This window comes from Bufo bufo (assembly GCF_905171765.1).
Source record: "Bufo bufo chromosome 3 unlocalized genomic scaffold, aBufBuf1.1 SUPER_3_unloc_4, whole genome shotgun sequence".
Lineage (NCBI taxonomy): Eukaryota > Metazoa > Chordata > Amphibia > Anura > Bufonidae > Bufo > Bufo bufo.
Genome location: NW_024399989.1, coordinates 42,273 through 68,759, shown reverse-complemented (window position 1 = coordinate 68,759; position 26,487 = coordinate 42,273). Strand labels below are relative to the sequence as shown.

At 49.9% G+C, this 26,487-nt stretch overlaps 1 protein-coding gene across 2 annotated transcripts in view; it reads left to right on the top strand.

Moving 5' to 3' along the window:
- The window catches only part of LOC120982835 (aldehyde dehydrogenase family 3 member B1-like), a 55,096-nt gene that overhangs the window by 5,139 nt on the left and 23,470 nt on the right, over positions 1-26,487 (top strand). For both annotated transcript variants that reach the window (XM_040413017.1, XM_040413018.1), the window contains 3 exons: positions 1,003-1,177; positions 3,550-3,660; positions 9,440-9,560. In XM_040413017.1, coding sequence (XP_040268951.1) covers positions 1,019-1,177; positions 3,550-3,660; positions 9,440-9,560 — 391 coding nt within the window. In that variant the 5' untranslated portion in view covers positions 1,003-1,018. The remainder of the gene's footprint in view (positions 1-1,002; positions 1,178-3,549; positions 3,661-9,439; positions 9,561-26,487) is intronic.

Sequence of the window (26,487 nt, the reverse complement as noted above, 5' to 3'; positions counted from 1 at the left end):
CACAGTGTTCTACACCGCTATACAGGCACAGTGTTCTAAACCACTATACAGGCACAGTGTTCTACACCACTATACAGGCACAGTGCTCTACACCGCTATACAGGCACAATGTTCTACACTGCTATACAGGCACAGTGTTCTACACCGCTATACAGGCACAGTGTTCTACACCACTATACAGGCACAGTGTTCTACACCACTATACAGGCACAGTGTTCTACACCGCTATACAGGCACAGTGCTCTACACCACTATACAGGCACAGTGTTCTACACCGCTATACAGGCACAGTGTTCTACACCACTATACAGGCACAGTGTTCTACACCACTATACAGGCACAGTGTTCTACACCGCTATACAGGCACAGTGTTCTACACCGCTATACAGGCAGAGTGTTCTACACCACTATACAGGCACAGTGTTCTACACCACTATACAGGCACAGTGTTCTACACCGCTATACAGGCACAGTGTTCTACACCACTATACAGGCACAGTGTTCTACACCACTATACAGGCACAGTGTTCTACACCACTATACAGGCACAGTGTTCTACACCGCTATACAGGCACAGTGTTCTACACCACTATACAGGCACAGTGCTCTACACCACTATACAGGCACAGTGTTCTACACCACTATACAGGCACAGTGTTCTACACCGCTATACAGGCACAGTGTTCTACACCACTATACAGGCACAGTGCTCTACACCACTATACAGGCACAGTGTTCTACACCGCTATACAGGCACAGTGTTCTACACCACTATACAGGCACAGTGTTCTACACCGCTATACAGGCACAGTGTTCTACACCGCTATACAGGCTCTCTGCAGCCAGATAATAGCTGATTTTAACATGATTTGTCACAAATAAATTCAGATGGAATTTCTCTAATTTCTAGTGATAACGTTAATAAGAAGGTGCGTCGTGTCCGCTCTCCTTTCCCCGCGGATTCTCCACTTCTCAGGATCAGTAATTCACATTTTTCCTCAGGTCCAACACATGAAGAATGGCCAATGATGAAAATGTCGCCCGTCTGAGACGCAGCTTTCGGGAGGGGAAGACGAGACCCTTACAGTTCAGGATGTCACAGCTGGAAGCCCTGAGCAGATTCCTGGAAGAAAATAAGGAGCCGATAATGGAGAGTCTGAAAAAGGACCTGAGCAAGGTGAGAGCTGGGCACAGGTCACATCCAAAGCAGCACGCAAACCTCAGGAACCTGCTGCTGGGATGGTGTGAAGGAGTGGGGGAGGGGATAAAGTGCTAGAGATGCTCTGTCACAGGTCACATCCAAAGCAGCACACATACCTCAGCAACCAATCTCTGTACAGTGTAGAATTATCATCGTCATACTGTGTAGAAACATTGCCATACACTGTAGATATATCACCATCATACAGTGTAGATATATCACCATCATACAGTGTAGATATATCACCATCATACAGTGTAGATATATCACCATCATACAGTGTAGATATATCACCATCATACAGTGTAGATATATCTCCATCATACAGTGTAGATATATCACCATCATACAGTGTAGATATATCACCATCATACAGTGTAGATATATCACCATCATACAGTGTAGATATATCACCATCATACAGTGTAGATATATCACCATCATACAGTGTAGATACATCTCCATCATACAGTGTAGATACATCACCATCATATAGTGTAGATATATCACCGTCATACAGTGTAGATATATCTCCATCATACAGTGTAGATATATCACCATCATACAGTGTAGATATATCACCGTCATACAGTGTAGATATATCACCATCATACAGTGTAGATATATCACCATCATACAGTGTAGATTTATCACCATCATACAGTGTAGATATATCTCCATCATACAGTGTAGATTTATCACCATCATACAGTGTAGATATATCACCATCATACAGTGTAGATATATCATTGTCGTCATACAGTGTAGATATATCATTGTCGTCATACAGTGTAGATATATCACCATCATACAGTGTAGATATATCACCATCATACAGTGTAGATATATCATTGTCATCATACAGTGTAGATATATCTCCATCATACAGTGTAGATATATCACCATCATGCAGTGTAGATATATCACCATCATACAGTGTAGATATATCACCATCATACAGTGTAGATATATCTCCATCATACAGTGTAGATATATCACCATCATACAGTGTAGATATATCACCATCATACAGTGTAGATATATCACCATCATACAGTGTAGATATATCATTGTTGTCATACAGTGTAGATATATCACCATCATACAGTGTATATATATCACCATCATACAGTGTAGATATATCACCGTCATACAGTGTAGATATATCACCGTCATACAGTGTAGATATATCACCGTCATACAGTGTAGATATATCACCATCATACAGTGTAGATATATCACCATCATACAGTGTAGATATATCACCATCATACAGTGTAGATATATCTCCATCATACAGTGTAGATATATCACCATCATACAGTGTAGATATATCACCATCATACAGTGTAGATATATCACCATCATACAGTGTAGATATATCACCATCATACAGTGTAGATATATCACCATCATACAGTGTAGATATATCACCATCATACACTGTAGATATATCACCATCATACAGTGTAGATATATCACCATCATACAGTGTAGATATATCACCATCATACAGTGTAGATATATCACCATCATACAGTGTAGATATATCACCATCATACAGTGTAGATATATCACCATCATACACTGTAGATATATCACCATCATACAGTGTAGATATATCACCATCATACAGTGTAGATATATCACCATCATACAGTGTAGATATATCACCATCATACAGTGTAGATAAATCTCCATCATACAGTGTAGATATATAATTGTCGTCCTACACTGTAGATATATCATTACACAGTGTAGATATACCATCGCCATACAGTATAGAAACATCACCATACACTGTAGATATATCACCATCATACAGTGTAGATATATCACCATCATACAGTGTAGATATATCACCATCATACAGTGTAGATATATCACCATCATACAGTGTAGATATATCACCATCATACAGTGTAGATATATCACCATCATACAGTGTAGATATATCACCATCATACAGTGTAGATATATCACCATCATACACTGTAGATATATCACCATCATACAGTGTAGATATATCACCATCATACAGTGTAGATATATCACCATCATACAGTGTAGATATATCACCATCATACAGTGTAGATAAATCTCCATCATACAGTGTAGATATATAATTGTCGTCCTACACTGTAGATATATCATTACACAGTGTAGATATACCATCGCCATACAGTATAGAAACATCACCATACACTGTAGATATCTTGTCATACAGTGTAGGAATATAATTGTCATACAGTGTAGAAATATTATCGTCATCCAGTGCGTCCCCGAGTGCTTCCCACCAGGAAGGGAGAATCGGGTGGATTCGGTGACCGCTGTTCCTCATTTTGCAGCCGCCATTTGAAGTGGAGATCTCGGAGCTGAGTCTGGTGAGAAGTGAGATTAACCTGGCGCTCAACAACCTGGGCTATTGGATGAAGGATGAGCCTGTGTCCAAGAATATGGTGAGTCCACAGCTTCATACCAAGCAGGAGCCATGTCCACCACACTAAGAGGAACATTTTCAGGCCATCCCTCACGTGTCCACACTGTGGGAAGTTACTCAGATGAGGGGAGGACAGAGACATGGAGGTACAGAGTTAGTGTATGTGTCGGCTTATGACCTTGATTGCAATGAGGGAGACCTTAACTGCATGGACTTGGGAGGAATGTCCTCAACCATAAATGTAAACCATAAGATGACCTCAACTGCGTAAAACAGGGTGATGTCTTTATCCATAAGAGCAAACCGAACAGATGTCCTCAGCCACACAGACAGGGGGGATTACCTCAACTGCATAGAATGGGGGGTGTCCTCAACTATAAAAGCAAACACGGCGATGTCTTCAACCAAAACAGCAAGCATGGAGATGCCATGAATGAAATCCTAACACTGCAGGTGTAGATACAGAACTTTATGGTACGCTGGAGTTCTTCAGTCCTGGACTTCACACTTCTCCATTGTGTTCTAGAATCTGGATGGTTATTTTAACACATTAAAATTTCAGTATTTTTGACTGAAGCAATGTCGCCTTTCAGTGAGTGGCACTCATCATCCAGCGTGGTTGGCCTGGTCAGGCTTGTGACATCCACCTGGGCAAGGTGGACAATCTCATCCGTGTGTTAACCATTAGCTGCAGGCAAGAACCTTGGAGCTGTAGACATTAAGGGTCTGTATGAATTGGGGGTCTCCTGGGGTCTCTGTGTAGGTGATCATTTTTTCAGCTTTTCTAAAAGACAACATCAATTGGCAGAAAGGTCAAGAACCATGTTTTTCAGTGTCCTAAGTCTTTCTGACAAATACTTTAGCACCAGCTACATGTATAATTCCTGGCACATTGACACAGAAGCTGACCAAGCTGGCATGGGTGAACAATGTGCCAAGCTTCCAAAGCTTAAAGTTGGTATCGAGTTACAGACGGGTTAACAGGATGTTGGCACTCACTCGATCTGTACCTGAGACCTAGGCTTCATGTGACAGCGACAATGCTTTCCCTCCCGCTCACAAGCTCCAGTGTCCTGGAGCCTGTGAGCGGGGCGGGGGGGGGGGGCATTGTCGCTCTCTGTGCAGCGTCCATAATAAAAAATAGCACAACCTGCTCCAATGGATGCCATACACTATGTTCATCCATGCTAGTAGAAAAGATGGAGCCATCAATGGCATGGACCAACATGCGATGGGCACCAGAGCCACATGTAAGGCAGATCAGGCCACATTTATCACGCATGAGTGATTGGTTAGGATCAAACTCCTGGGACCTCAGGAATCACAAGAAGGTGGGTGATGACACCCCACTGTGCACACTGAAGACGAGAAGAGCACTGGGTGGGGTCTGACTGCTGGGACCTCAGGAATCACTAGAAGGTGGGTGATGACACCCCACTGTGTACACTAATGATGAGAAGAGCATTGGGTGGGGTTTGACTTCTGGGACCCCACGAATCACTAGAAGGTGGGTGATGACCAACCAATGTACACACTTAAGATGAGAGGGGCACTGGGAGGGTCTGACTGCTGGGACCCCACGAATCACTAGAAGGGAAGACACCCCAATGTACACACTGAAGATGAGGGACACTGGGTGGGGTCTGACTGCTGGGACCCCACGAATCACTAGAAGGTGGGTGAAGACACCCCAATGTACACACTGAAGATAAGATGGGCACTGGTTGGGGTCTGACTGCTGGGACCCCACGAATCACTAGAAGGTGGGTAATGACACCCCACTGTGCACACTGAAGACGAGAAGAGCACTGGGTGGGGTCTGACTGCTGGGACCCCACGAATCACTAGAAGGTGGGTGATGACACCCCAATGTACACACTTAAGATGAGAGGGGCACTGGGAGGGTCTGACTGCTGGGACCCCACGAATCACTAGAAGGGAAGACACCCCAATGTACACACTGAAGATGAGGGACACTGGGTGGGGTCTGACTGCTGGGACCCCACGAATCACTAGAAGGTGGGTGAAGACACCCCAATGTACACACTGAAGATAAGATGGGCACTGGTTGGGGTCTGACTGCTGGGACCCCACGAATCACTAGAAGGCGGGTAATGACACCCCACTGTGCACACTGAAGACGAGAAGAGCACTGGGTGGGGTCTGACTGCTGGGACCTCAGGAATCACTAGAAGGTGGGTGATGACACCCCACTGTGCACACTGAAGATGAGAGGAGCACTGTGTGGGGTCTGACTGCTGGGACCCCACGAATCACTAGAAGGTGGCTGATGACACCCCAATGTACACACTGAAGATAAGGGACACTGGGTGGGGTCTGACTGCTGGGACCCCACGAATCACTAGAAGGTGGGTGATGACACCCCAATGTACACACTGAAGATGAGAGGGACACTGGGTGGGGTCTGACTGCTGGGACCCCACGAATCACTAGAAGGTGGGTGATGACACCCCACTGTGCACACTGAAGACGAGACGAGCACTGGGTGGGGTCTGACTGCTGGGACCTCAGGAATCACTAGAAGGTGGGTGATGACACTCCACTGTGCACACTGAAGATGAGAGGAGCACTGTGTGGGGTCTGACTGCTGGGACCCCACGAATCACTAGAAGGTGGGTGAAGACACCCCAATGTACACACTGAAGACGAGGGACACTGGGTGGGGTCTGACTGCTGGGACCCCACGAATCACTAGAAGGTGGGTGAAGACACCCCAATGTACACACTGAAGATAAGATGGGCACTGGTTGGGGTCTGACTGCTGGGACCCCACGAATCACTAGAAGGTGGGTAATGACACCCCACTGTGCACACTGAAGACGAGAAGAGCACTGGGTGGGGTCTGACTGCTGGGACCTCAGGAATCACTAGAAGGTGGGTGATGACCCCCCACTGTGCACACTGAAGATGAGAGGAGCACTGTGTGGGGTCTGACTGCTGGGACCCCACGAATCACTAGAAGGTGGCTGATGACACCCCAATGTACACACTGAAGATAAGGGACACTGGGTGGGGTCTGACTGCTGGGACCCCACGAATCACTAGAAGGTGGGTGATGACACCCCAATGTACACACTGAAGATGAGAGGGACACTGGGTGGGGTCTGACTGCTGGGACCCCACGAATCACTAGAAGGTGGGTGATGACACCCCACTGTGCACACTGAAGACGAGACGAGCACTGGGTGGGGTCTGACTGCTGGGACCTCAGGAATCACTAGAAGGTGGGTGATGACACTCCACTGTGCACACTGAAGATGAGAGGAGCACTGTGTGGGGTCTGACTGCTGGGACCCCACGAATCACTAGAAGGTGGGTGAAGACACCCCAATGTACACACTGAAGACGAGGGACACTGGGTGGGGTCTGACTGCTGGGACCCCACGAATCACTAGAAGGTGGGTGAAGACACCCCAATGTACACACTGAAGATAAGATGGGCACTGGTTGGGGTCTGACTGCTGGGACCCCACGAATCACTAGAAGGTGGGTAATGACACCCCACTGTGCACACTGAAGACGAGAAGAGCACTGGGTGGGGTCTGACTGCTGGGACCTCAGGAATCACTAGAAGGTGGGTGATGACACCCCAATGTACACACTGAAGATGAGAGGGACACTGGGTGGGGTCTGACTGCTGGGACCCCACGAATCACTAGAAGGTGGGTGATGACACCCCACTGTGCACACTGAAGACGAGAAGAGCACTGGGTGGGGTCTGACTGCTGGGACCTCAGGAATCACTAGAAGGTGGGTGATGACACCCCACTGTGCACACTGAAGATGAGAAGAGCACTGGTTGGGGTCTGACTGCTGGGACCCCACGAATCACTAGAAGGTGGGTGAAGACACCCCAATGTACACACTTAAGATGAGGGACACTGGGTGGGGTCTGACTGCTGGGACCCCACGAATCACTAGAAGGTGGGTGATGACACCCCAATGTACACACTGAAGATGAGATGGGCACTGGGTGGGGTCTGACTGCTGGGACCCCACGAATCACTAGAAGGTGGGTGATGACACCCCACTGTACACACTGAAGATGAGGGACACTGGGTGGGGTCTGACTGCTGGGACCCCATGAATCCCTAGAAGGTGGGTGATGACACCCCAATGTACACACTGAAGATGAGAGGGGCACTGGGTGGGGTCTGACTGCTGGGACCTCAGGAATCACTAGAAGGTGGGTGATGACACCCCAATGTACACACTGAAGATAAGGGACACTGGGTGGGGTCTGACTGCTGGGACCCCACGAATCACTAGAAGGTGGGTGATGACACCCCAATGTACACACTGAAGATGAGATGGGCACTGGGTGGGGTCTGACTGCTGGGAGCCCACAAATCACTAGAAGGTGGGTGATGACACCCCAATGTACACACTGAAGATGAGATGGGCACTGGGTGGGGTCTGACTGCTGGGACCCCACGAATCACTAGAAGGTGGGTGATGACACCCCAATGTACACACTGAAGATAAGGGACACTGGGTGGGGTCTGACTGCTGGGACCCCACAAATCACTAGAAGGTGGGTGATGACACCCCACTGTGCACACTGAAGATGAGAAGAGCACTGGGTGGGGTATGACTGCTGGGACCCCACGAATGACTACAAGGTGGGTGATGACACCCCACTGTGCACACTGAAGACGAGAAGAGCACTGGGTGGGGTCTGACTGCTGGGACCCCACGAATGACTAGAAGGTGGGTGATGACACCCCAATGTACACAATGAAGATGAGAGGAGCACTGTGTGGGGTCTGACTGCTGGGACCCCACGAATCACTAGAAGGTGGGTGATGACACCCCACTGTGCACACTGAAGATGAGAAGAGCACTGGGTGGGGTCTGACTGCTGGGACCCCACGAATGACTAGAAGGTGGGTGATGACACCCCACTGTGCACACTGAAGACGAGAAGAGCACTGGGTGGGGTCTGACTGCTGGGACCCCACGAATGACTAGAAGGTGGGTGATGACACCCCAATGTACACAATGAAGATGAGAGGAGCACTGTGTGGGGTCTGACTGCTGGGACCCCACAAATCACTAGAAGGTGGGTGATGACACCCCACTGTGCACACTGAAGATGAGAAGAGCACTGGGTGGGGTCTGACTGCTGGGACCCCACGAATGACTAGAAGGTGGGTGATGACACCCCACTGTGCACACTGAAGATGAGAGGAGCACTGGGTGGGGTCTGACTGCTGGGACCTCACGAATGACTAGAAGGTGGGTGATGACACCCCAATGTGCACACTGAAGATGAGAGGAGCACTGGGTGGGGTCTGACTGCTGGGACCCCACGAATCACTAGAAGGTGGGTGATGACACCCCACTGTGCACACTGAAGATGAGAAGAGCACTGGGTGGGGTCTGACTGCTGGGACCCCACGAATGACTAGAAGGTGGGTGATGACACCCCACTGTGCACACTGAAGATGAGAGGGGCATAGGGTACCATCCATTAGAGTGTACAGTTATAAGGGGACCCCTAAATTACACAGGATGTCCCAGAGTGTATCAGGACCATTACAGGGTGGAGGGGGTGCTGGTAGATCACTACGCTGTGTATTCTGGTGGAAGTGGGCACTATGGGACCAGTAGCTGTATACTGGCCCCCGGGAGATGAGCAGGGACGCATATACCGCAATGTAGTGCCTGTCATAGGAGTCCTAGTAAGGTTAGTCCTCCACATGCCTGTAACATGTTTTGACCAATGACCTTGCTATAGTCTGAAATTATTGCTGATGGTCTCCTTCTTCATCCAGGTCACAGTCCTGGACACTGCTTTTATCCGGAAAGAGCCATTTGGAGTGGTTCTCATCATTGCACCCTGGAATTACCCTGTGCATCTCTCTCTCATTCCTCTTGTTGGGGCGATTGCTGCAGGTTAGTACCTACCTCTAGGGCTCTGACCATGACCTCAACATCTCTGTATTCCCATATATAGTGACAGAAGCCAGAACCTCCTGCATCAACATCGAGCCTAGTTTTATACAAAAAGGTAGACAGAACCGGGACAATGTCACAAATAGTGTTGGGCTCCAGTAGTCCAGGTGGGAAATGATTGGGATCTGGATCAGAGATGTAGTAGTATCAGGAGAAAACACTCGCTGTGGTAAAGCACCAGATCTGTCCAAGCGCAATTTTACCCCTCCATTTTCTCTCTGTACAACAGCTGCTCTCTCCTTCCCTCGCCCTTAGACTCTTTCATCCCCTCACCCTCAGAGTGGCGATTAGGATGATCCACTTCCTGGATCAAATTTCTGCCTCGCTGCCCCACTTCTTCTCTTCAGAACTACCAACTCTCATTTTGGGAGACTGTAACATCCCCACAGACAGCCCTATCTCCCCGGCTGCCTCGCAGCTTCTATCTCTACCCTCCTCTCTTGGACTTTCAAAAGTTTCAAACTCTCAGACGCATAAAGACGGTAACACATTTGACCTGGTCTTCTTCCTGCTCTGCTTCTGACTTTACTACCTCTTCTACTCTGACCACAACCTTCTCTCCTTCACCGTCACAAGTCCTCATCGATCTTGGCACGCTCCTACTTATCACACACTCACAAATCTATGTGTTATTGACACTATGAAACTTACAGTCATCACTGTCCACAATCTCTTTCATATCTTGTCCTGAACTGGCTTCCAAACACTATAATACCACCCTCAGAAGTGCCCTGGATGAAGAAGTGCCCCTAACCTCCAAACAGAGATGAAAGAAACAGGAATTAGACCTCAAACTCACTTCTTCCTGCGATGCTCAAGAAGTGTTGAATGCCTATGGAGAAAAACTTGCACACCATAAGATTTGGTTTCCAGTACCATCTATATGCCAACGACACCTAACTATACACTTCAACCCATGACATCATCCATATTGTACAGCAGGACACCACTGACTGTCTGTCCAGTGTCTCAAACATAATGTCCTCTCTCTATCTGAAACGGAATCTTTCAAAAACTGAACTACAGATGTTTTAATCTCCAAAAACTACCTAAACCTGATATTTCCATCTCAGTGCTTGGCACTACCATCATACCTAGGAGGACGCCTGCAGTCGGTGTTATGTTTTACACTGATCTTTCCTTTACCCCCTAATATTCAAACTCTTGCTCATTGTTGCCCTGATTCATTCCAGTTTGGTTTACTGTAACTCATTACTAATTGGTCAGCCCCTGCCCCTCGCCAGACTCTCCCCTCTCCAATCTATCCTGAACGCAGCAGGCAGGCTCATCTATCTGTCTAACCGCTACTTCCATGCCTCCGCAATGTGTCAGTCACTGCACTGTTTCCCATACAGTACAGGATTCAAATTAAACTGCTCATTCTCACTGACACAGCTCTCCACAGTGCTGCACCCCTACATCTCCTCCTCATCTCTGTCTACCATCCTACCTGTGCTCTCCACAGTGCTGCACCTCCTACATCTCCTCCTCATCTCTGTCTACCATCCTACCTGTGCTCTCCACAGTGCTGCACCCCCTACATCTCCTCCTCATCTCTGTCTACCATCCTACCTGTGCTCTCCACAGTGCTGCACCCCCTACATCTCCTCCCCATCTCTGTCTACCATCCTACCTGTACTCTCCACAGTGCTGCACCTCCTACATCTCCTCCTCATCTCTGTCTACCATCCTACCTGTACTCTCCACAGTACTGCACCTCCTACATCTCCTCCTCATCTCTGTCTACCATCCTACCTGTACTCTCCACAGTGCTGCACCCCCTACATCTCCTCCCCATCTCTGTCTACCATCCTACCTGTACTCTCCACAGTGCTGCACCCCCTACATCTCCTCCTCATCTCTGTCTACCATCCTACCTGTACTCTCCACAGTGCTGCACCCCTACATCTCCTCCTCATCTCTGTCAACCATCCTACAAGTGCTCTCCACAGTGCTGCACCCCCTACATCTCCTCCTCATCTCTGTCTACCATCCTACCTGTGCTCTCCACAGTGCTGCACCCCTACATCTCCTCCTCATCTCTGACTACCATCCTACCCGTGCTCTCCACAGTGCTGCACCCCTACATCTCCTCCTCATCTCTGTCTACCATCCTACCTGTGCTCTCCACAGTGCTGCACCCCTACATCTCCTCCTCATCTTTGTCTACCATCCTACCTGTACTCTCCACAGTGCTGCACCCCCTACATCTCCTCCTCATCTCTGTCTACCATCCTACCTGTACTCTCCACAGTGCTGCACCCCCTACATCTCCTCATCTCTGTCTACCATCCTACCTGTACTCTCCACAGTGCTGCACCTCCTACATCTCCTCCTCATCTCTGTCTACCATCCTACCTGTACTCTCCACAGTGCTGCACCCCCTACATCTCCTCCCTCATCTCTGTCTACCATCCTACCTGTACTCTCCACAGTGCTGCACCTCCTACATCTCCTCCTCATCTCTGTCTACCATCCTACCTGTACTCTCCACAGTGCTGCACCCCCTACATCTCCTCCTCATCTCTGTCTACCATCCTACCTGTACTCTCCACAGTGCTGCACCTCCTACATCTCCTCCTCATCTCTGTCTACCATCCTACCTGTACTCTCCACAGTGCTGCACCTCCTACATCTCCTCCTCATCTCTGTCTACCATCCTACCTGTACTCTCCACAGTGCTGCACCTCCTACATCTCCTCCTCATCTCTGTCTACCATCCTACCTGTACTCTCCACAGTGCTGCACCCCCTACATCTCCTCCTCATCTCTGTCTACCATCCTACCTGTGCTCTCCACAGTGCTGCACCCCCTACATCTCCTCCTCATCTCTGTCTACCACCATACAAGTGCTCTCCACAGTGCTGCACCCCTACATCTCCTCCTCATCTCTGTCTACCATCCTACCTGTACTCTCCACAGTGCTGCACCTCCTACATCTCCTCCTCATCTCTGTCTACCATCCTACCTGTACTCTCAACAGTGCTGCACCCCTACATCTCCTCCTCATCTCTGTCTACCATCCTACCTGTACTCTCCACAGTGCTGCACCCCTACATCTCCTCCTCATCTCTGTCTACCATCCTACCTGTACTCTCCACAGTGCTGCACCTCCTACATCTCCTCATCATCTCTGTCTACCATCCTACAAGTGCTCTCCACAGTGCTGCACCCCTACATCTCCTCCTCATCTCTGTCTACCATCCTACAAGTGCTCTCCACAGTGCTGCACCCCCTACATCTCCTCCTCATCTCTGTCTGACATCCTGCCTGTGCTCTCCACAGTGCTGCACCCCTACATCTCCTCCTCATCTCTGTCTACCATCCTACAAGTGCTCTCCACAGTGCTGCACCCCCTACATCTCCTCCTCATCTCTGTCTACTATCCTACCTGTGCTCTCCACAGTACTGCACCCCCTACATCTCCTCCTCATCTCTGTCTACCATCCTACCTGTGCTCTCCACAGTGCTGCACCTCCTACATCTCCTCCTCATCTCTGTCTACCATCCTACCTGTACTCTCCACAGTGCTGCACCTCCTACATCTCCTCCTCATCTCTGTCTACCATCCTACCTGTGCTCTCCACAGTGCTGCACCTCCTACATCTCCTCCTCATCTCTGTCTACCATCCTACCTGTACTCTCCACAGTGCTGCACCTCCTACATCTCCTCCTCATCTCTGTCTACCATCCTACCTATACTCTCCACAGTGCTGCACCCCCTAGATCTCCTCCTCATCTCTGTCTACCATCCTACCTGTGTTCTCCACAGTGCTGCACCCCCTACATCTCCTCCTCATCTCTGTCTACCATCCTACCTGTGCTCTCCACAGTGCTGCACCCCTACATCTCCTCCTCATCTCTGTCTACCATCCTACCTGTACTCTCCACAGAGCTGCACCTCCTACATCTCCTCCTCATCTCTGTCTACCATCCTACCTGTACTCTCCACAGTGCTGCACCCCCTACATCTCCTCATCTCTGTCTACCATCCTACCTGTACTCTCCACAGTGCTGCACCTCCTACATCTCCTCCTCATCTCTGTCTACCATCCTATCTGTGCTCTCCACAGTGCTGCACCCCCTACATCTCCTCCTCATCTTTGTCTACCATCCTACCTGTACTCTCCACAGTGCTGCACCCCTACATCTCCTCCTCATCTCTGTCTACCATCCTACCTGTACTCTTCACAGTGCTGCACCCCCTACATCTCCTCCTCATCTCTGTCTACCATCCTACCTGTACTCTCCACAGGGCTGCACCTCCTACATCTCCTCCTCATCTCTGTCTACCATCCTACCTGTACTCTCCACAGTGCTGCACCTCCTACATCTCCTCCTCATCTCTGTCTACCATCCTACCTGTACTCTCCACAGTGCTGCACCCCCTACATCTCCTCCTCATCTCTGTCTACCATCCTACCTGTACTCTCCACAGTGCTGCACCTCCTACATCTCCTCCTCATCTCTGTCTACCATCCTACCTGTACTCTCCACAGTGCTGCACCTCCTACATCTCCTCCTCATCTCTGTCTACCATCCTACCTGTGCTCTCCACACTGCTGCACTCCCTACATCTCCTCCTCATCTCAGTCTACCATCCTACCTGTACTCTCCACAGTGCTGCGCCCCCTACATCTCCTCCTCATCTCTGTCTACCATCCTACCTGTACTCTCCACAGTGCTGCACCTCCTACATCTCCTCTCTCATCTCTGTCTACCATCCTACCTGTACTCTCCACAGTGCTGCACCCCCTACATCTCCTCCTCATCTCTGTCTACCATCCTACCTGTGCTCTCCACAGTGCTGCACCCCCTACATCTCCTCCTCATCTCTGTCTACCATCCTACCTGTACTCTCCACAGTGCTGCACCCCCTACATCTCCTCCTCATCTCTGTCTACCATCCTACCTGTGCTCTCCACAGTGCTGCACCCCTACATCTCCTCCTCATCTCTGTCTACCATCCTACCTGTACTCTCCACAGAGCTGCACCTCCTACATCTCCTCCTCATCTTTGTCTACCATCCTACCTGTACTCTCCACAGGGCTGCACCTCCTACATCTCCTCCTCATCTTTGTCTACCATCCTACCTGTGCTCTCCACAGTGCTGCACCCCCTACATCTCCTCCTCACCTCTGTCTACCATCCTACCTGTACTCTCCACAGTGCTGCACCTCCTACATCTCCTCATCTCTGTCTACCATCCTACCTGTGCTCTCCACAGTGCTGCACCTCCTACATCTCCTCCTCATCTCTGTCTACCATCCTACCTGTACTCTCCACAGTGCTGCACCCCCTACATCTCCTCCTCATCTCTGTCTACCATCCTACCTGTACTCTCCACAGTGCTGCACCCCCTACATCTCCTCATCTCTGTCTACCATCCTACCTGTGCTCTCCACAGTGCTGCACCCCTACATCTCCTCCTCATCTCTGTCTACCATCCTACCTGTACTCTTCACAGTGCTGCACCCCCTACATCTCCTCCTCATCTCTGTCTACCATCCTACCTGTACTCTCCACAGGGCTGCACCTCCTACATCTCCTCCTCATCTCTGTCTACCATCCTACCTGTACTCTCCACAGTGCTGCACCTCCTACATCTCCTCCTCATCTCTGTCTACCATCCTACCTGTACTCTCCACAGTGCTGCACCTCCTACATCTCCTCCTCATCTCTGTCTACCATCCTACCTGTGCTCTCCACAGTGCTGCACTCCCTACATCTCCTCCTCATCTCAGTCTACCATCCTACCTGTACTCTCCACAGTGCTGCACCTCCTACATCTCCTCCTCATCTCTGTCTACCATCCTACCTGTGCTCTCCACAGTGCTGCACCCCCTACATCTCCTCCTCATCTCTGTCTACCATCCTACCTGTGCTCTCCACAGTGCTGCACCCCCTACATCTCCTCCTCATCTCTGTCTACCATCCTACCTGTACTCTCCACAGTGCTGCACCTCCTACATCTCCTCCTCATCTCTGTCTACCATCCTACCTGTGCTCTCCACAGTGCTGCACCTCCTACATCTCCTCCTCATCTCTGTCTACCATCCTACCTGTGCTCTCCACAGTGCTGCACCCCTACATCTCCTCCTCATCTCTGTCTACCATCCTACCTGTGCTCTCCACAGTGCTGCACCCCCTACATCTCCTCCTCATCTCTGTCTACCATCCTACCTGTGCTCTTCACAGTGCTGCACCCCCTACATCTCCTCCTCATCTCTGTCTACCATCCTACCTGTGCTCTCCACAGTGCTGCACCCTCTACATCTCCTCCTCATCTCTGTCTACCATCCTACCTGTACTCTCCACAGTGCTGCACCCCCTACATCTCCTCCTCATCTCTGTCTACCATCCTACCTGTACTCTCCACAGTGCTGCACCTCCTACATCTCCTCCTCATCTCTGTCTACCATCCTACCTGTACTCTCCACAGTGCTGCACCCCCTACATCTCCTCCTCATCTCTGTCTACCATCCTACCTGTACTCTCCACAGTGCTGCACCTCCTACATCTCCTCCTCATCTCTGTCTACCATCCTACCTGTACTCTCCACAGTGCTGCACCCCCTACATCTCCTCCTCATCTCTGTCTACCATCCTACCTGTACTCTCCACAGTGCTGCACCTCATACATCTCCTCCTCATCTCTGTCTACCATCCTACCTGTACTCTCCACAGTGCTGCTGTCACGGATGGTGTACAGGAAACAAGATGATACAAATAACAAATGATGACTCACTGGATCCACAACTAAGGAACATAAAGGGAGACCCCTGCAATCGACCTGCCGCTCTCCCTTAATGCTCAGCCTATGCGACCACTCTAAAGGTGAATGGGCGCATATCCACGTACCTCGGCTATCTTAACCTGAAGGCCCTACAATAGTGAGGGGACACGACCACCGGCTCCCTACACAGACACGGAGGGAGTCAGGGTCACCTGGATCCAGACAACAGAAAATCATAAATACAAAACAGCACTTATCTGAAGACGACTGTGAACTGAGAACTGGTAGCTGGGAGCTGAAGTCAGCATGCACACTCATTCCAGGAAGTAGTATCAGCCACACCCAACTACCTTATGGGGGAGAATATAAAGGGAGGTAATGAGTCTGACTGCATGACAGCTGAGATAGCCTAACGAGGTGAGGAACAGAAACCAAAACAAAGAAACTCAAGGGGGAGGATCTGAACGGCTCCTGTCAGAGCCTCTCAGCTGTCTGCTTGTGACAGTACCCCTCCCTCTAGGAGTGGACTCCGGACACTCAGGGCCCACCTTCTCAGGATGGGACCTATGGAAAGCCCTGATGAGGCGAGAGGCCTTAATGTCCGTCGATGGGAGCCACATCCTCTCCTCAGGACCATAACCCTCCCAATGAACGAGGTACTGGAGGGAACCGCGGACAAGACGAGAATCCACAATCCTAGAGACCTGAAATTCAAGATTCCCATCAACCATAATCGGAGGAGGAGGCAAAGGAGAAGGTACAATAGGTTGAACATAAGGTTTCAATAAGGACTTATGGAAAACATTATGGATCTTCCAAGTCTGAGGAAGATCAAGACGGTAGGCAACAGGATTGATGACAGACAGGATCTTGTAAGGCCCAATAAACCTAGGACCCAACTTCCAGGAGGGAACCTTCAATTTGATATTCTTGGTAGACAGCCACACCAAATCACCAACATTCAGGTCCGGACCAGGCATACGTCTCTTATCCGCCACACGCTTATATCTCTCACTCATATTCTTTAGATTATCCTGAATATTTTGCCAAATAGATGACAAAGACGAGGAGAATCTGTCCTCATCAGGCAAACCAGAAGAGCCCTCTCCAGAGAAAGTCCCAAACTGCGGATGAAACCCATATGCACCAAAAAATGGTGACTTATCAGAGGACTCCTGACGACGGTTATTTAAAGCAAACTCAGCAAGGGACAAAAACGAACACCAATCCTCCTGATTCTCCGCCACAAAACAGCGCAGATATGTCTCCAGATTCTGATTGACACGCTCTGTCTGGCCATTCGACTGCGGATGGAAAGCAGAAGAGAATGACAAGCGAACCCCCAAGCGAGAACAGAAAGCCTTCCAGAATCTGGAAACAAACTGCGTGCCCCTATCAGAGACTATGTCAGAAGGAATCCCATGCAATTTGACAATGTGGTCAACAAATGCATGCGCCAGCGTCTTAGCATTGGGCAAACCGGGAAAAGGGATAAAGTGCACCATTTTGCTAAAACGGTCCACCACCACCAGAATCACAGACTTCCCCGAGGAACGAGGCAAGTCCGTTATGAAGTCCATGGACAGATGTGTCCAAGGACGGGAAGGAATGGGCAAAGGAAGGAGAGGACCTGATGGCCGTGAGTGAGGGACCTTGGCACGAGCGCAAGTCTCGCAAGCTGCCACAAAACCCTCAACTGACTTACGAAGCGCAGGCCACCAGAATCTCTGAGCAATGAGATCCAGTGTGGCTCTTGTCCCCGGGTGCCCAGCAAGGACCGTATCATGGTGTTCTTTAAAAATCTTGTGTCTCAAAGCGAGAGGCACAAACAACCTCCCAGGAGGACAAAGATCAGGAGCTTCTGACTGGGCTGCCTGCACCTCTGCCTCCAATTCAGGAAAAAGAGCAGAGACCACCACACCTTCAGCTAAAATGGGACCCGGGTCTTCAAAATTCCCACCTCCCGGGAAACAACGTGACAGGGCATCTGCCTTCACATTCTTAACCCCAGGGCGGAACGTAACAACAAAATTAAACCTTGAAAAGAACAAAGACCATCTGGCCTGTCTCGGGTTCAGACGCTTGGCTGACTCCAAGTAGGCCAGATTTTTATGGTCAGTAAACACGGTAATAGGGTGTCTGGCTCCCTCTAGCCAATGGCGCCATTCCTCAAAAGCCAACTTGATGGCCAACAATTCCCTATCTCCCACATCATAATTTCTCTCTGCGGAGGAGAGCTTCTTTGAGAAAAAGGCACACGGTTGCCATTTGGCAGGAGAGGAACCCTGAGACAAGACCGCCCCCACCCCCACCTCAGAAGCATCAACCTCAACTATGAAGGGTAAGGAAACATCAGGTTGTACTAGGATGGGAGCGGAAGCAAAACTCTCCTTGATATCAGAAAAGGCCTTACGCGCCTCTACCGACCAGGAAGAAAAATCTACCCCCTTTCTGGTCATATCCGTGAGTGGTTTAACAACAGAGGAATAATTCAAAATAAATTTCCTGTAATAATTAGCAAAGCCAAAAAAACGCATCAGCGCCTTCTGATTCTCAGGAAGCTCCCACTCAAGCACAGCGCGGACCTTCTCGGGGTCCATGCGAAAACCAGAAGCGGAGACAAGAAACCCCAGAAATTGGATCTCTGGAACCGCAAACACACATTTTTCCAGTTTCGCGTATAATTTATTCTCCCGCAGGATGAGTAAGACCTGACATAAGTGTTCCTTATGAGTTTTGAAATCAGGAGAAAAAATCAAAATGTCATCCAAATACGCTAATACAAATTTTCCCATTAAATGATAAAAAATGCTGTTGACGAAATGCTGAAAAACGGCTGGGGCATTCATCAAACCAAAAGGCATAACCAAATTCTCAAAATGGCCCTCAGGGGTATTGAAAGCCGTCTTCCATTCGTCTCCTTCTCTGACCCTAACCAGGTTGTATGCCCCTCTTAGGTCTAATTTGGAAAAGACTTTCGCCCCAACAACCTGGTTAAACAAATCTGGGATTAAAGGAAGCGGATACGGATCACGAATAGTGATACTGTTCAGCTCCCTGAAATCCAGACAAGGTCTTAAAGAACCATCTTTTTTCTTAACAAAGAAAAAACCAGCGGCAACAGGTGACTTTGAGGGTCGTATGTGTCCTTTTCTCAGACTCTCAGAGATATAAGCACGCATCGCGACCCTCTCAGGTTGGGAAAGATTGTATAAACGAGATTTAGGCAGCTTGGCACCTGGGATGAGATCAATAGGGCAATCATACTCCCTGTGCGGAGGCAAATCCTGAACTCCACTCTCAGAGAAAACATCCAAAAATTCAGAGAGGAAAGGTGGTACAGTTTTAGTAGAAACCTCAGAAATAGATGTTATGAGGCAATTCTCTCTGCAAAAGTCACTCCAACCATTTATTTGCCTCGCTGGCCAATCAATGGTGGGGTTATGTTTAGTGAGCCAGGGTAGCCCCAAGACTAGAGGAGTAGGCAAACCGCTAAGGACGAAACATGACACATCCTCAACATGAGTATCATTCACAATTAAACGGATATTGTGAACTATGCCCTTTAATGATTTCTGAGAAAGTGGAGCTGAATCAATAGAAAAAACAGGAATATTTTTTCGCAAAGTGCAAACCTGGAAACCATGAGTTATTGCAAATTGGTTATCAATGAGGTTGACAGCTGCTCCACTATCCACAAAAATCTCACAAAAAATGCTCTTGCTCTCTAGCGCCACCCTAGCAGGCAGGACAAAACGGGAACTACAAGCAAAAGACAATTCTTCAATTTCCGCCTCAACCCTGCCAATAGTAACAGACGGAATATTCTTAAAAGATTTCCTCCTTTTTGTCTCTTTATTACTCCCAGAAAACTGCCTGAATCTCCTAGAGGGACAAACATTTGCCAGATGATTTATACCTCCACAACAAAAGCAAACCCTCCCCTGCGGGCTGAATCCTCTATTGTCAGAGGCAATCAACCCCAGCTGCATGATCTCCTGCTCAGAAGGGGCTGACAGCGACTGAGACCCCTGTGCACAGAATGACACCGGTGCACTGTCCCGGGACTGAGCATGACAAGAAGGAGAAATCTCTCCTCTTTCTCTAAGACGCCTGTCAATACGAACAGCCTGAGACATAGCAGAATTCAAGGAGGTAGGTCTTTCATGAAAGGCAAATGCATCTTTCAATCCCTCAGAAAGACCATAGCAAAATTGACTTCGGAGTGCAGCATCATTCCAACCCGTATCTGCTGCCCATCTCCGAAATTCTGAGCAGTATATCTCTGCGGATTGTTTACGCTGGCATAACAGACGTAGTCTAGACTCAGCCAGAGCAATACGATCCGGATCATCATATATCTGACCCAGGGCTAAAAAGAATTTATCCACTGAACGGAGGGGTTGTGCCCCCTCCGGCAGGGAAAAGGCCCAGGACTGAGCATTACCCCTGAGCAGCGATATAATGATCCCCACCCTCCGTTCTTCATCACCGGAAGAATGGGGAAGAAGGCGAAAATGGAGTTTGCAAGCCTCTCTAAAACGTACAAAATTCTCACTACCCCCGGAAAACGTATCCGGGAGCGAAATCTTAGGCTCAGCACAAACTCCATGAACGCAAGCTGAACCGGTCACTTGAAACTGAGAAAAAGTCTTACGGAGATCAGCTACCTCCAATGAAAGACCCTGGAAGCGTTCAGCCAAAAGTGAAACCGGATCCATGCTTGAGACGGTTTTGGTGGCTGATAATGTCACGGATGGTGTACAGGAAACAAGATGATACAAATAACAAATGATGACTCACTGGATCCACAACTAAGGAACATAAAGGGAGACCCCTGCAATCGACCTGCCGCTCTCCCTTAATGCTCAGCCTATGCGACCACTCTAAAGGTGAATGGGCGCATATCCACGTACCTCGGCTATCTTAACCTGAAGGCCCTACAATAGTGAGGGGACACGACCACCGGCTCCCTACACAGACACGGAGGGAGTCAGGGTCACCTGGATCCAGACAACAGAAAATCATAAATACAAAACAGCACTTATCTGAAGACGACTGTGAACTGAGAACTGGTAGCTGGGAGCTGAAGTCAGCATGCACACTCATTCCAGGAAGTAGTATCAGCCACACCCAACTACCTTATGGGGGAGAATATAAAGGGAGGTAATGAGTCTGACTGCATGACAGCTGAGATAGCCTAACGAGGTGAGGAACAGAAACCAAAACAAAGAAACTCAAGGGGGAGGATCTGAACGGCTCCTGTCAGAGCCTCTCAGCTGTCTGCTTGTGACAGCTGCACCCCCTACATCTCCTCCTCATCTCTGTCTACCATCCTACCTGTACTCTCCACAGTGCTGCACCCCCTACATCTCCTCCTCATCTCTGTCTACCCTCCTACCTGTGCTCTCCACAGTGCTGCACCTCCTACATCTCCTCCCTCATCTCTGTCTACCATCCTACCTGTACTCTCCACAGTGCTGCACCCCCTACATCTCCTCCTCATCTCTGTCTACCATCCTACAAGTGCTCTCCACAGTGCTGCACCCCCTACATCTCCTCCTCATCTCTGTCTACCATCCTACCTGTGCTCTCCACAGTGCTGCACCCCCTACATCTCCTCCTCATCTCTGTCTACCATCCTACCTGTGCTCTCCACAGTGCTGTACCCCCTACATCTCCTCCTCATCTCTGTCTACCATCCTACCTGTACTCTCCACAGTGCTGCACCCCCTACATCTCCTCCTCATCTCTGTCTACCATTCTACCTGTGCTCTCCACAGTGCTGCACCCCTACATCTCCTCCTCATCTCTGTATACCATCCTACCTGTCCTCTCCACAGTGCTGCACCCCCTACATCTCCTCCTCATCTCTGTCTACCATCCTACCTGTGCTCTCCACAGTGCTGCACCCCCTACATCTCCTCCTCATCTCTGTCTACCATCCTACCTGTACTCTCCACAGTGCTGCACCTCCTACATCTCCTCCTCATCTCTGTCTACCATCCTACCTGTACTCTCCACAGTGCTGCACCCCCTACATCTCCTCCTCATCTCTGTCTACCATTCTACCTGTACTCTCCACAGTGCTGCACCTCCTACATCTCCTCCTCATCTCTGTCTACCATCCTACCTGTGCTCTCCACAGTGCTGCACCCCTACATCTCCTCCTCATCTCTGTCTACCATCCTACCTGTGCTCTCCACAGTGCTGCACCCCCTACATCTCCTCCTCATCTCTGTCTACCATCCTACCTGTGCTCTCCACAGTGCTGCACCCCCTACATCTCCTCCTCATCTCTGTCTACCATCCTACCTGTGCTCTCCACAGTGCTGCACTCCTGCATCTCCTCCTCATCTCTGTCTACCATCCTACCTGTACTCTCCACATTGCTGCTCCTCCTACATCTCCTCCTCATCTCTGTCTACCATCCTACCTGTGCTCTCCACAGTGCTGCACCCCTACATCTCCTCCTCATCTCTGTCTACCATCCTACCTGTGCTCTCCACAGTGCTGCACCCCCTACATCTCCTCCTCATCACTGTCTACCATCCTACCTGTACTCTCCACAGTGCTGCACCCCCTACATCTCCTCCTCATCTCTGTCTACCATCCTACCTGTACTCTCCACAGTGCTGCACCTCCTACATCTCCTCCTCATCTCTGTCTACCATCCTACCTGTGCTCTCCACAGTGCTGCACCTCCTACATCTCCTCCTCATCTCTGTCTACCATCCTACCTGTGCTCTCCACAGTGCTGCTCCTCCTACATCTCCTCCTCATCTTTGTCTACCATCCTACCTGTACTCTCCACAGTGCTGCACCCCTACATCTCCTCCTCATCTCTGTCTACCATCCTACCTGTGCTCTCCACAGTGCTGCACCCCTACATCTCCTCCTCATCTCTGTCTACCATCCTACCTGTGCTCTCCACAGTGCTGCACCCCCTACATCTCCTCCTCATCTCTGTCTACCATCCTACCTGTGCTCTCCACAGTGCTGCACCCCCTACATCTCCTCCTCATCTCTGTCTACCATCCTACCTGTGCTCTCCACAGTGCTGCACTCCTGCATCTCCTCCTCATCTCTGTCTACCATCCTACCTGTACTCTCCACAGTGCTGCACCCCCTACATCTCCTCCTCATCTCTGTCTACCATCCTACCTGTACTCTCCACAGTGCTGCACCCCCTACATCTCCTCATCTTCTCTGTCTACCATTCTACCTGTGCTCTCCAGAGGGCTGCACCTCCTACATCTCCTCCTCATCTCTGTCTACCATCCTACCTGTACTCTCCACAGTGCTGCACCTCCTACATCTCCTCCTCATCTCTGTCTACCATCCTACCTGTGCTCTCCACAGTGCTGCACCCCTACATCTCCTCATCTCTGTCTACCATCCTACCTGTGTTCTCCACAGTGCTGCACCCCCTACATCTCCTCCTCATCTCTGTCTACCATCCTACCTGTGCTCTCCACAGTGCTGCACCCCCTACATCTCCTCCTCTTCTCTGTCTACCATCCTACCTGTACTCTCCACAGTGCTGCACCCCCTACATCTCCTCCTCATCTCTGTCTACCATCCTACCTGTGCTCTCCACAGTGCTGCACCTCCTACATCTCCTCATCATCTCTGTCTACCATCCTACCTGTACTCTCCACAGTGCTGCACCTATTACATCTCCTCCTCATCTCTGTCTACCATCCTACCTGTACTCTCCACAGTGCTGCACCCCCTACATCTCCTCCTCATCTCTGTCTACCATCCTACCTGTACTCTCCACAGTGCTGCACCCCCTACATCTCCTCCTCATCTCTGTCTACCATCCTACCTGTACTCTCCACAGTGCTGCACCCCCTACATCTCCTCCTCATCTCTGTCTACCATCCTACCTGTACTCTCCACAGTGCTGCACCCCCTACATCTCCTCCTCATCTCTGTCTACCATCCTACCTGTACTCTCCACAGTGCTGCACCTCCTACATCTCCTCATCTCTGTCTACCATCCTACCTGTACTCTCCACAGTGCTGCACCTCCTACATCTCCTCCTCATCTTTGTCTACCATCCTACCTGTACTCTCCACAGTGCTGCACCCCCTACATCTCCTCCTCATCTCTGTCTACCATCCTACCTGTGCTCTCCACAGTGCTGCACCTCCTACATCTCCTCCTCATCTCTGTCTACCATCCTACCTGTGCTCTCCACAGTGCTGCACCTCCTACATCTCCTCCTCATCTCTGTCTACCATCCTACCTGTACTCTCCACAGTGCTGCACCTCCTACATCTCCTCCTCATCTCTGTCTACCATCCTACCTGTGCTCTCCACAGTGCTGCACCCCTACATCTCTTCCTCATCTCTGTCTACCATCCTACCCATGCCCTCCACAGTGCTGCACCTCCTACATCTCCTCCCTCATCTCTGTCTACCATCCTACCTGTACTCTCCACAGTGCTGCACCTTCTACATCTCCTCCTCATCTCTGTCTACCATCCTACCTGTACTCTCCACAGTGCTGCACCCCCTACATCTCCTCCTCATCTCTGTCTACCATCCTACCTGTACTCTCCACAGTGCTGCACCCCCTACATCTCCTCATCTCTGTCTACCATCCTACCTGTACTCTCCACAGTACTGCACCCCCTACATCTCCTCCTCATCTCTGTCTACCATCCTACCTGTACTCTCCACAGTGCTGCACCCCCTACATCTCCTCATCTCTGTCTACCATCCTACCTGTACTCTCCACAGTCCTGCACCCCCTACATCTCCTCCTCATCTCTGTCTACCATCCTACCTGTACTCTCCACAGTGCTGCACCCCCTACATCTCCTCCTCATCTCTGTCTACCATCCTACCTGTGCTCTCCACAGTGCTGCATCCCCTACATCTCCTCCTCATCTCTGTCTACCATCCTACCTGTACTCTCCACAGTGCTGCACCTCCTACATCTCCTCCTCATCTCTGTCAACCATCCTACCTGTACTCTCCACAGTGCTGCACCCCCTACATCTCCTCCTCATCTCTGTCTACCATCCTACCTGTACTCTCCACAGTGCTGCTCCTCCTACATCTCCTCCTCATCTCTGTCTACCATCCTACCTGTGCTCTCCACAGTGCTGCACCCCTACATCTCCTCCTCATCTCTGTCTACCATCCTACCTGTACTCTCCACAGTGCTGCACCCCCTACATCTCCTCCCCATCTCTGTCTACCATCCTACCTGTCCTCTCCACAGTGCTGCACCCTTACATCTCCTCCCTCATCTCTGTCTACCATCCTACCTGTACTCTCCACAGTGCTGCACCTCCTACATCTCCTCCTCATCTCTGTCTACCATCCTACCTGTACTCTCCACAGTGCTGCACCCCCTACATCTCCCCCTCATCTCTGTCTACCATCCTACCTGTGCTCTCCACAGTGCTGCATCCCCTACATCTCCTCCTCATCTCTGTCTATCATCCTACCTGTGCTCTCCACAGTGTTGCTAGATATTCGCAAATTCTCACAGTGCCAATATAAGACTCCACTGCATGGGTAACCACCAGGCTATTACATCCTAGAGTAGTTTCTGTTTAAGTGACTAATGCTGCATGGGGGTCAAAAGACACTGTTGTGGAGCACTGTGAGATAAGGCAAAACTGTAATCAGAGACAGGCTGAAGTTAGGGCATTCAGAGCACGTGCAATCCAATAAACAGTCTAAGATCCGGGAGTTCAGTGCAGATCAGGCCGAGAAGAGTCAACGCTAGAGGTCATCCAAAAGTCGGTACACGGAACAGGCAAGTAAGCTAACAGCACAGAAAACTAGCACACTACATCCTATTTGCTCAGACACCTTTTCACAGGGTTAAGTGCCTTAAATATCCAGGATGGCCAGACATTGACTGGGGAAAAGGTGCTGATGCACTGGCCCTTTAAGAGCTAGAAAGAACGTGCCTTATGGGTAGTGAGAGGCATTGCCAGCAGGAAACAGGCATCAGCTATGTGAAGATGGGTACAATTTAAACTCCGGTGTCCAGGCCCAAAAATTACACACTGGTGTGTCCGGGCAGCTGGAGAGGTGGAACGTCAGAGTGTGCGAGCAAAGTGTTGGGACATGCCCAATGGAAGGAGTGGAGCAGCAGTGGG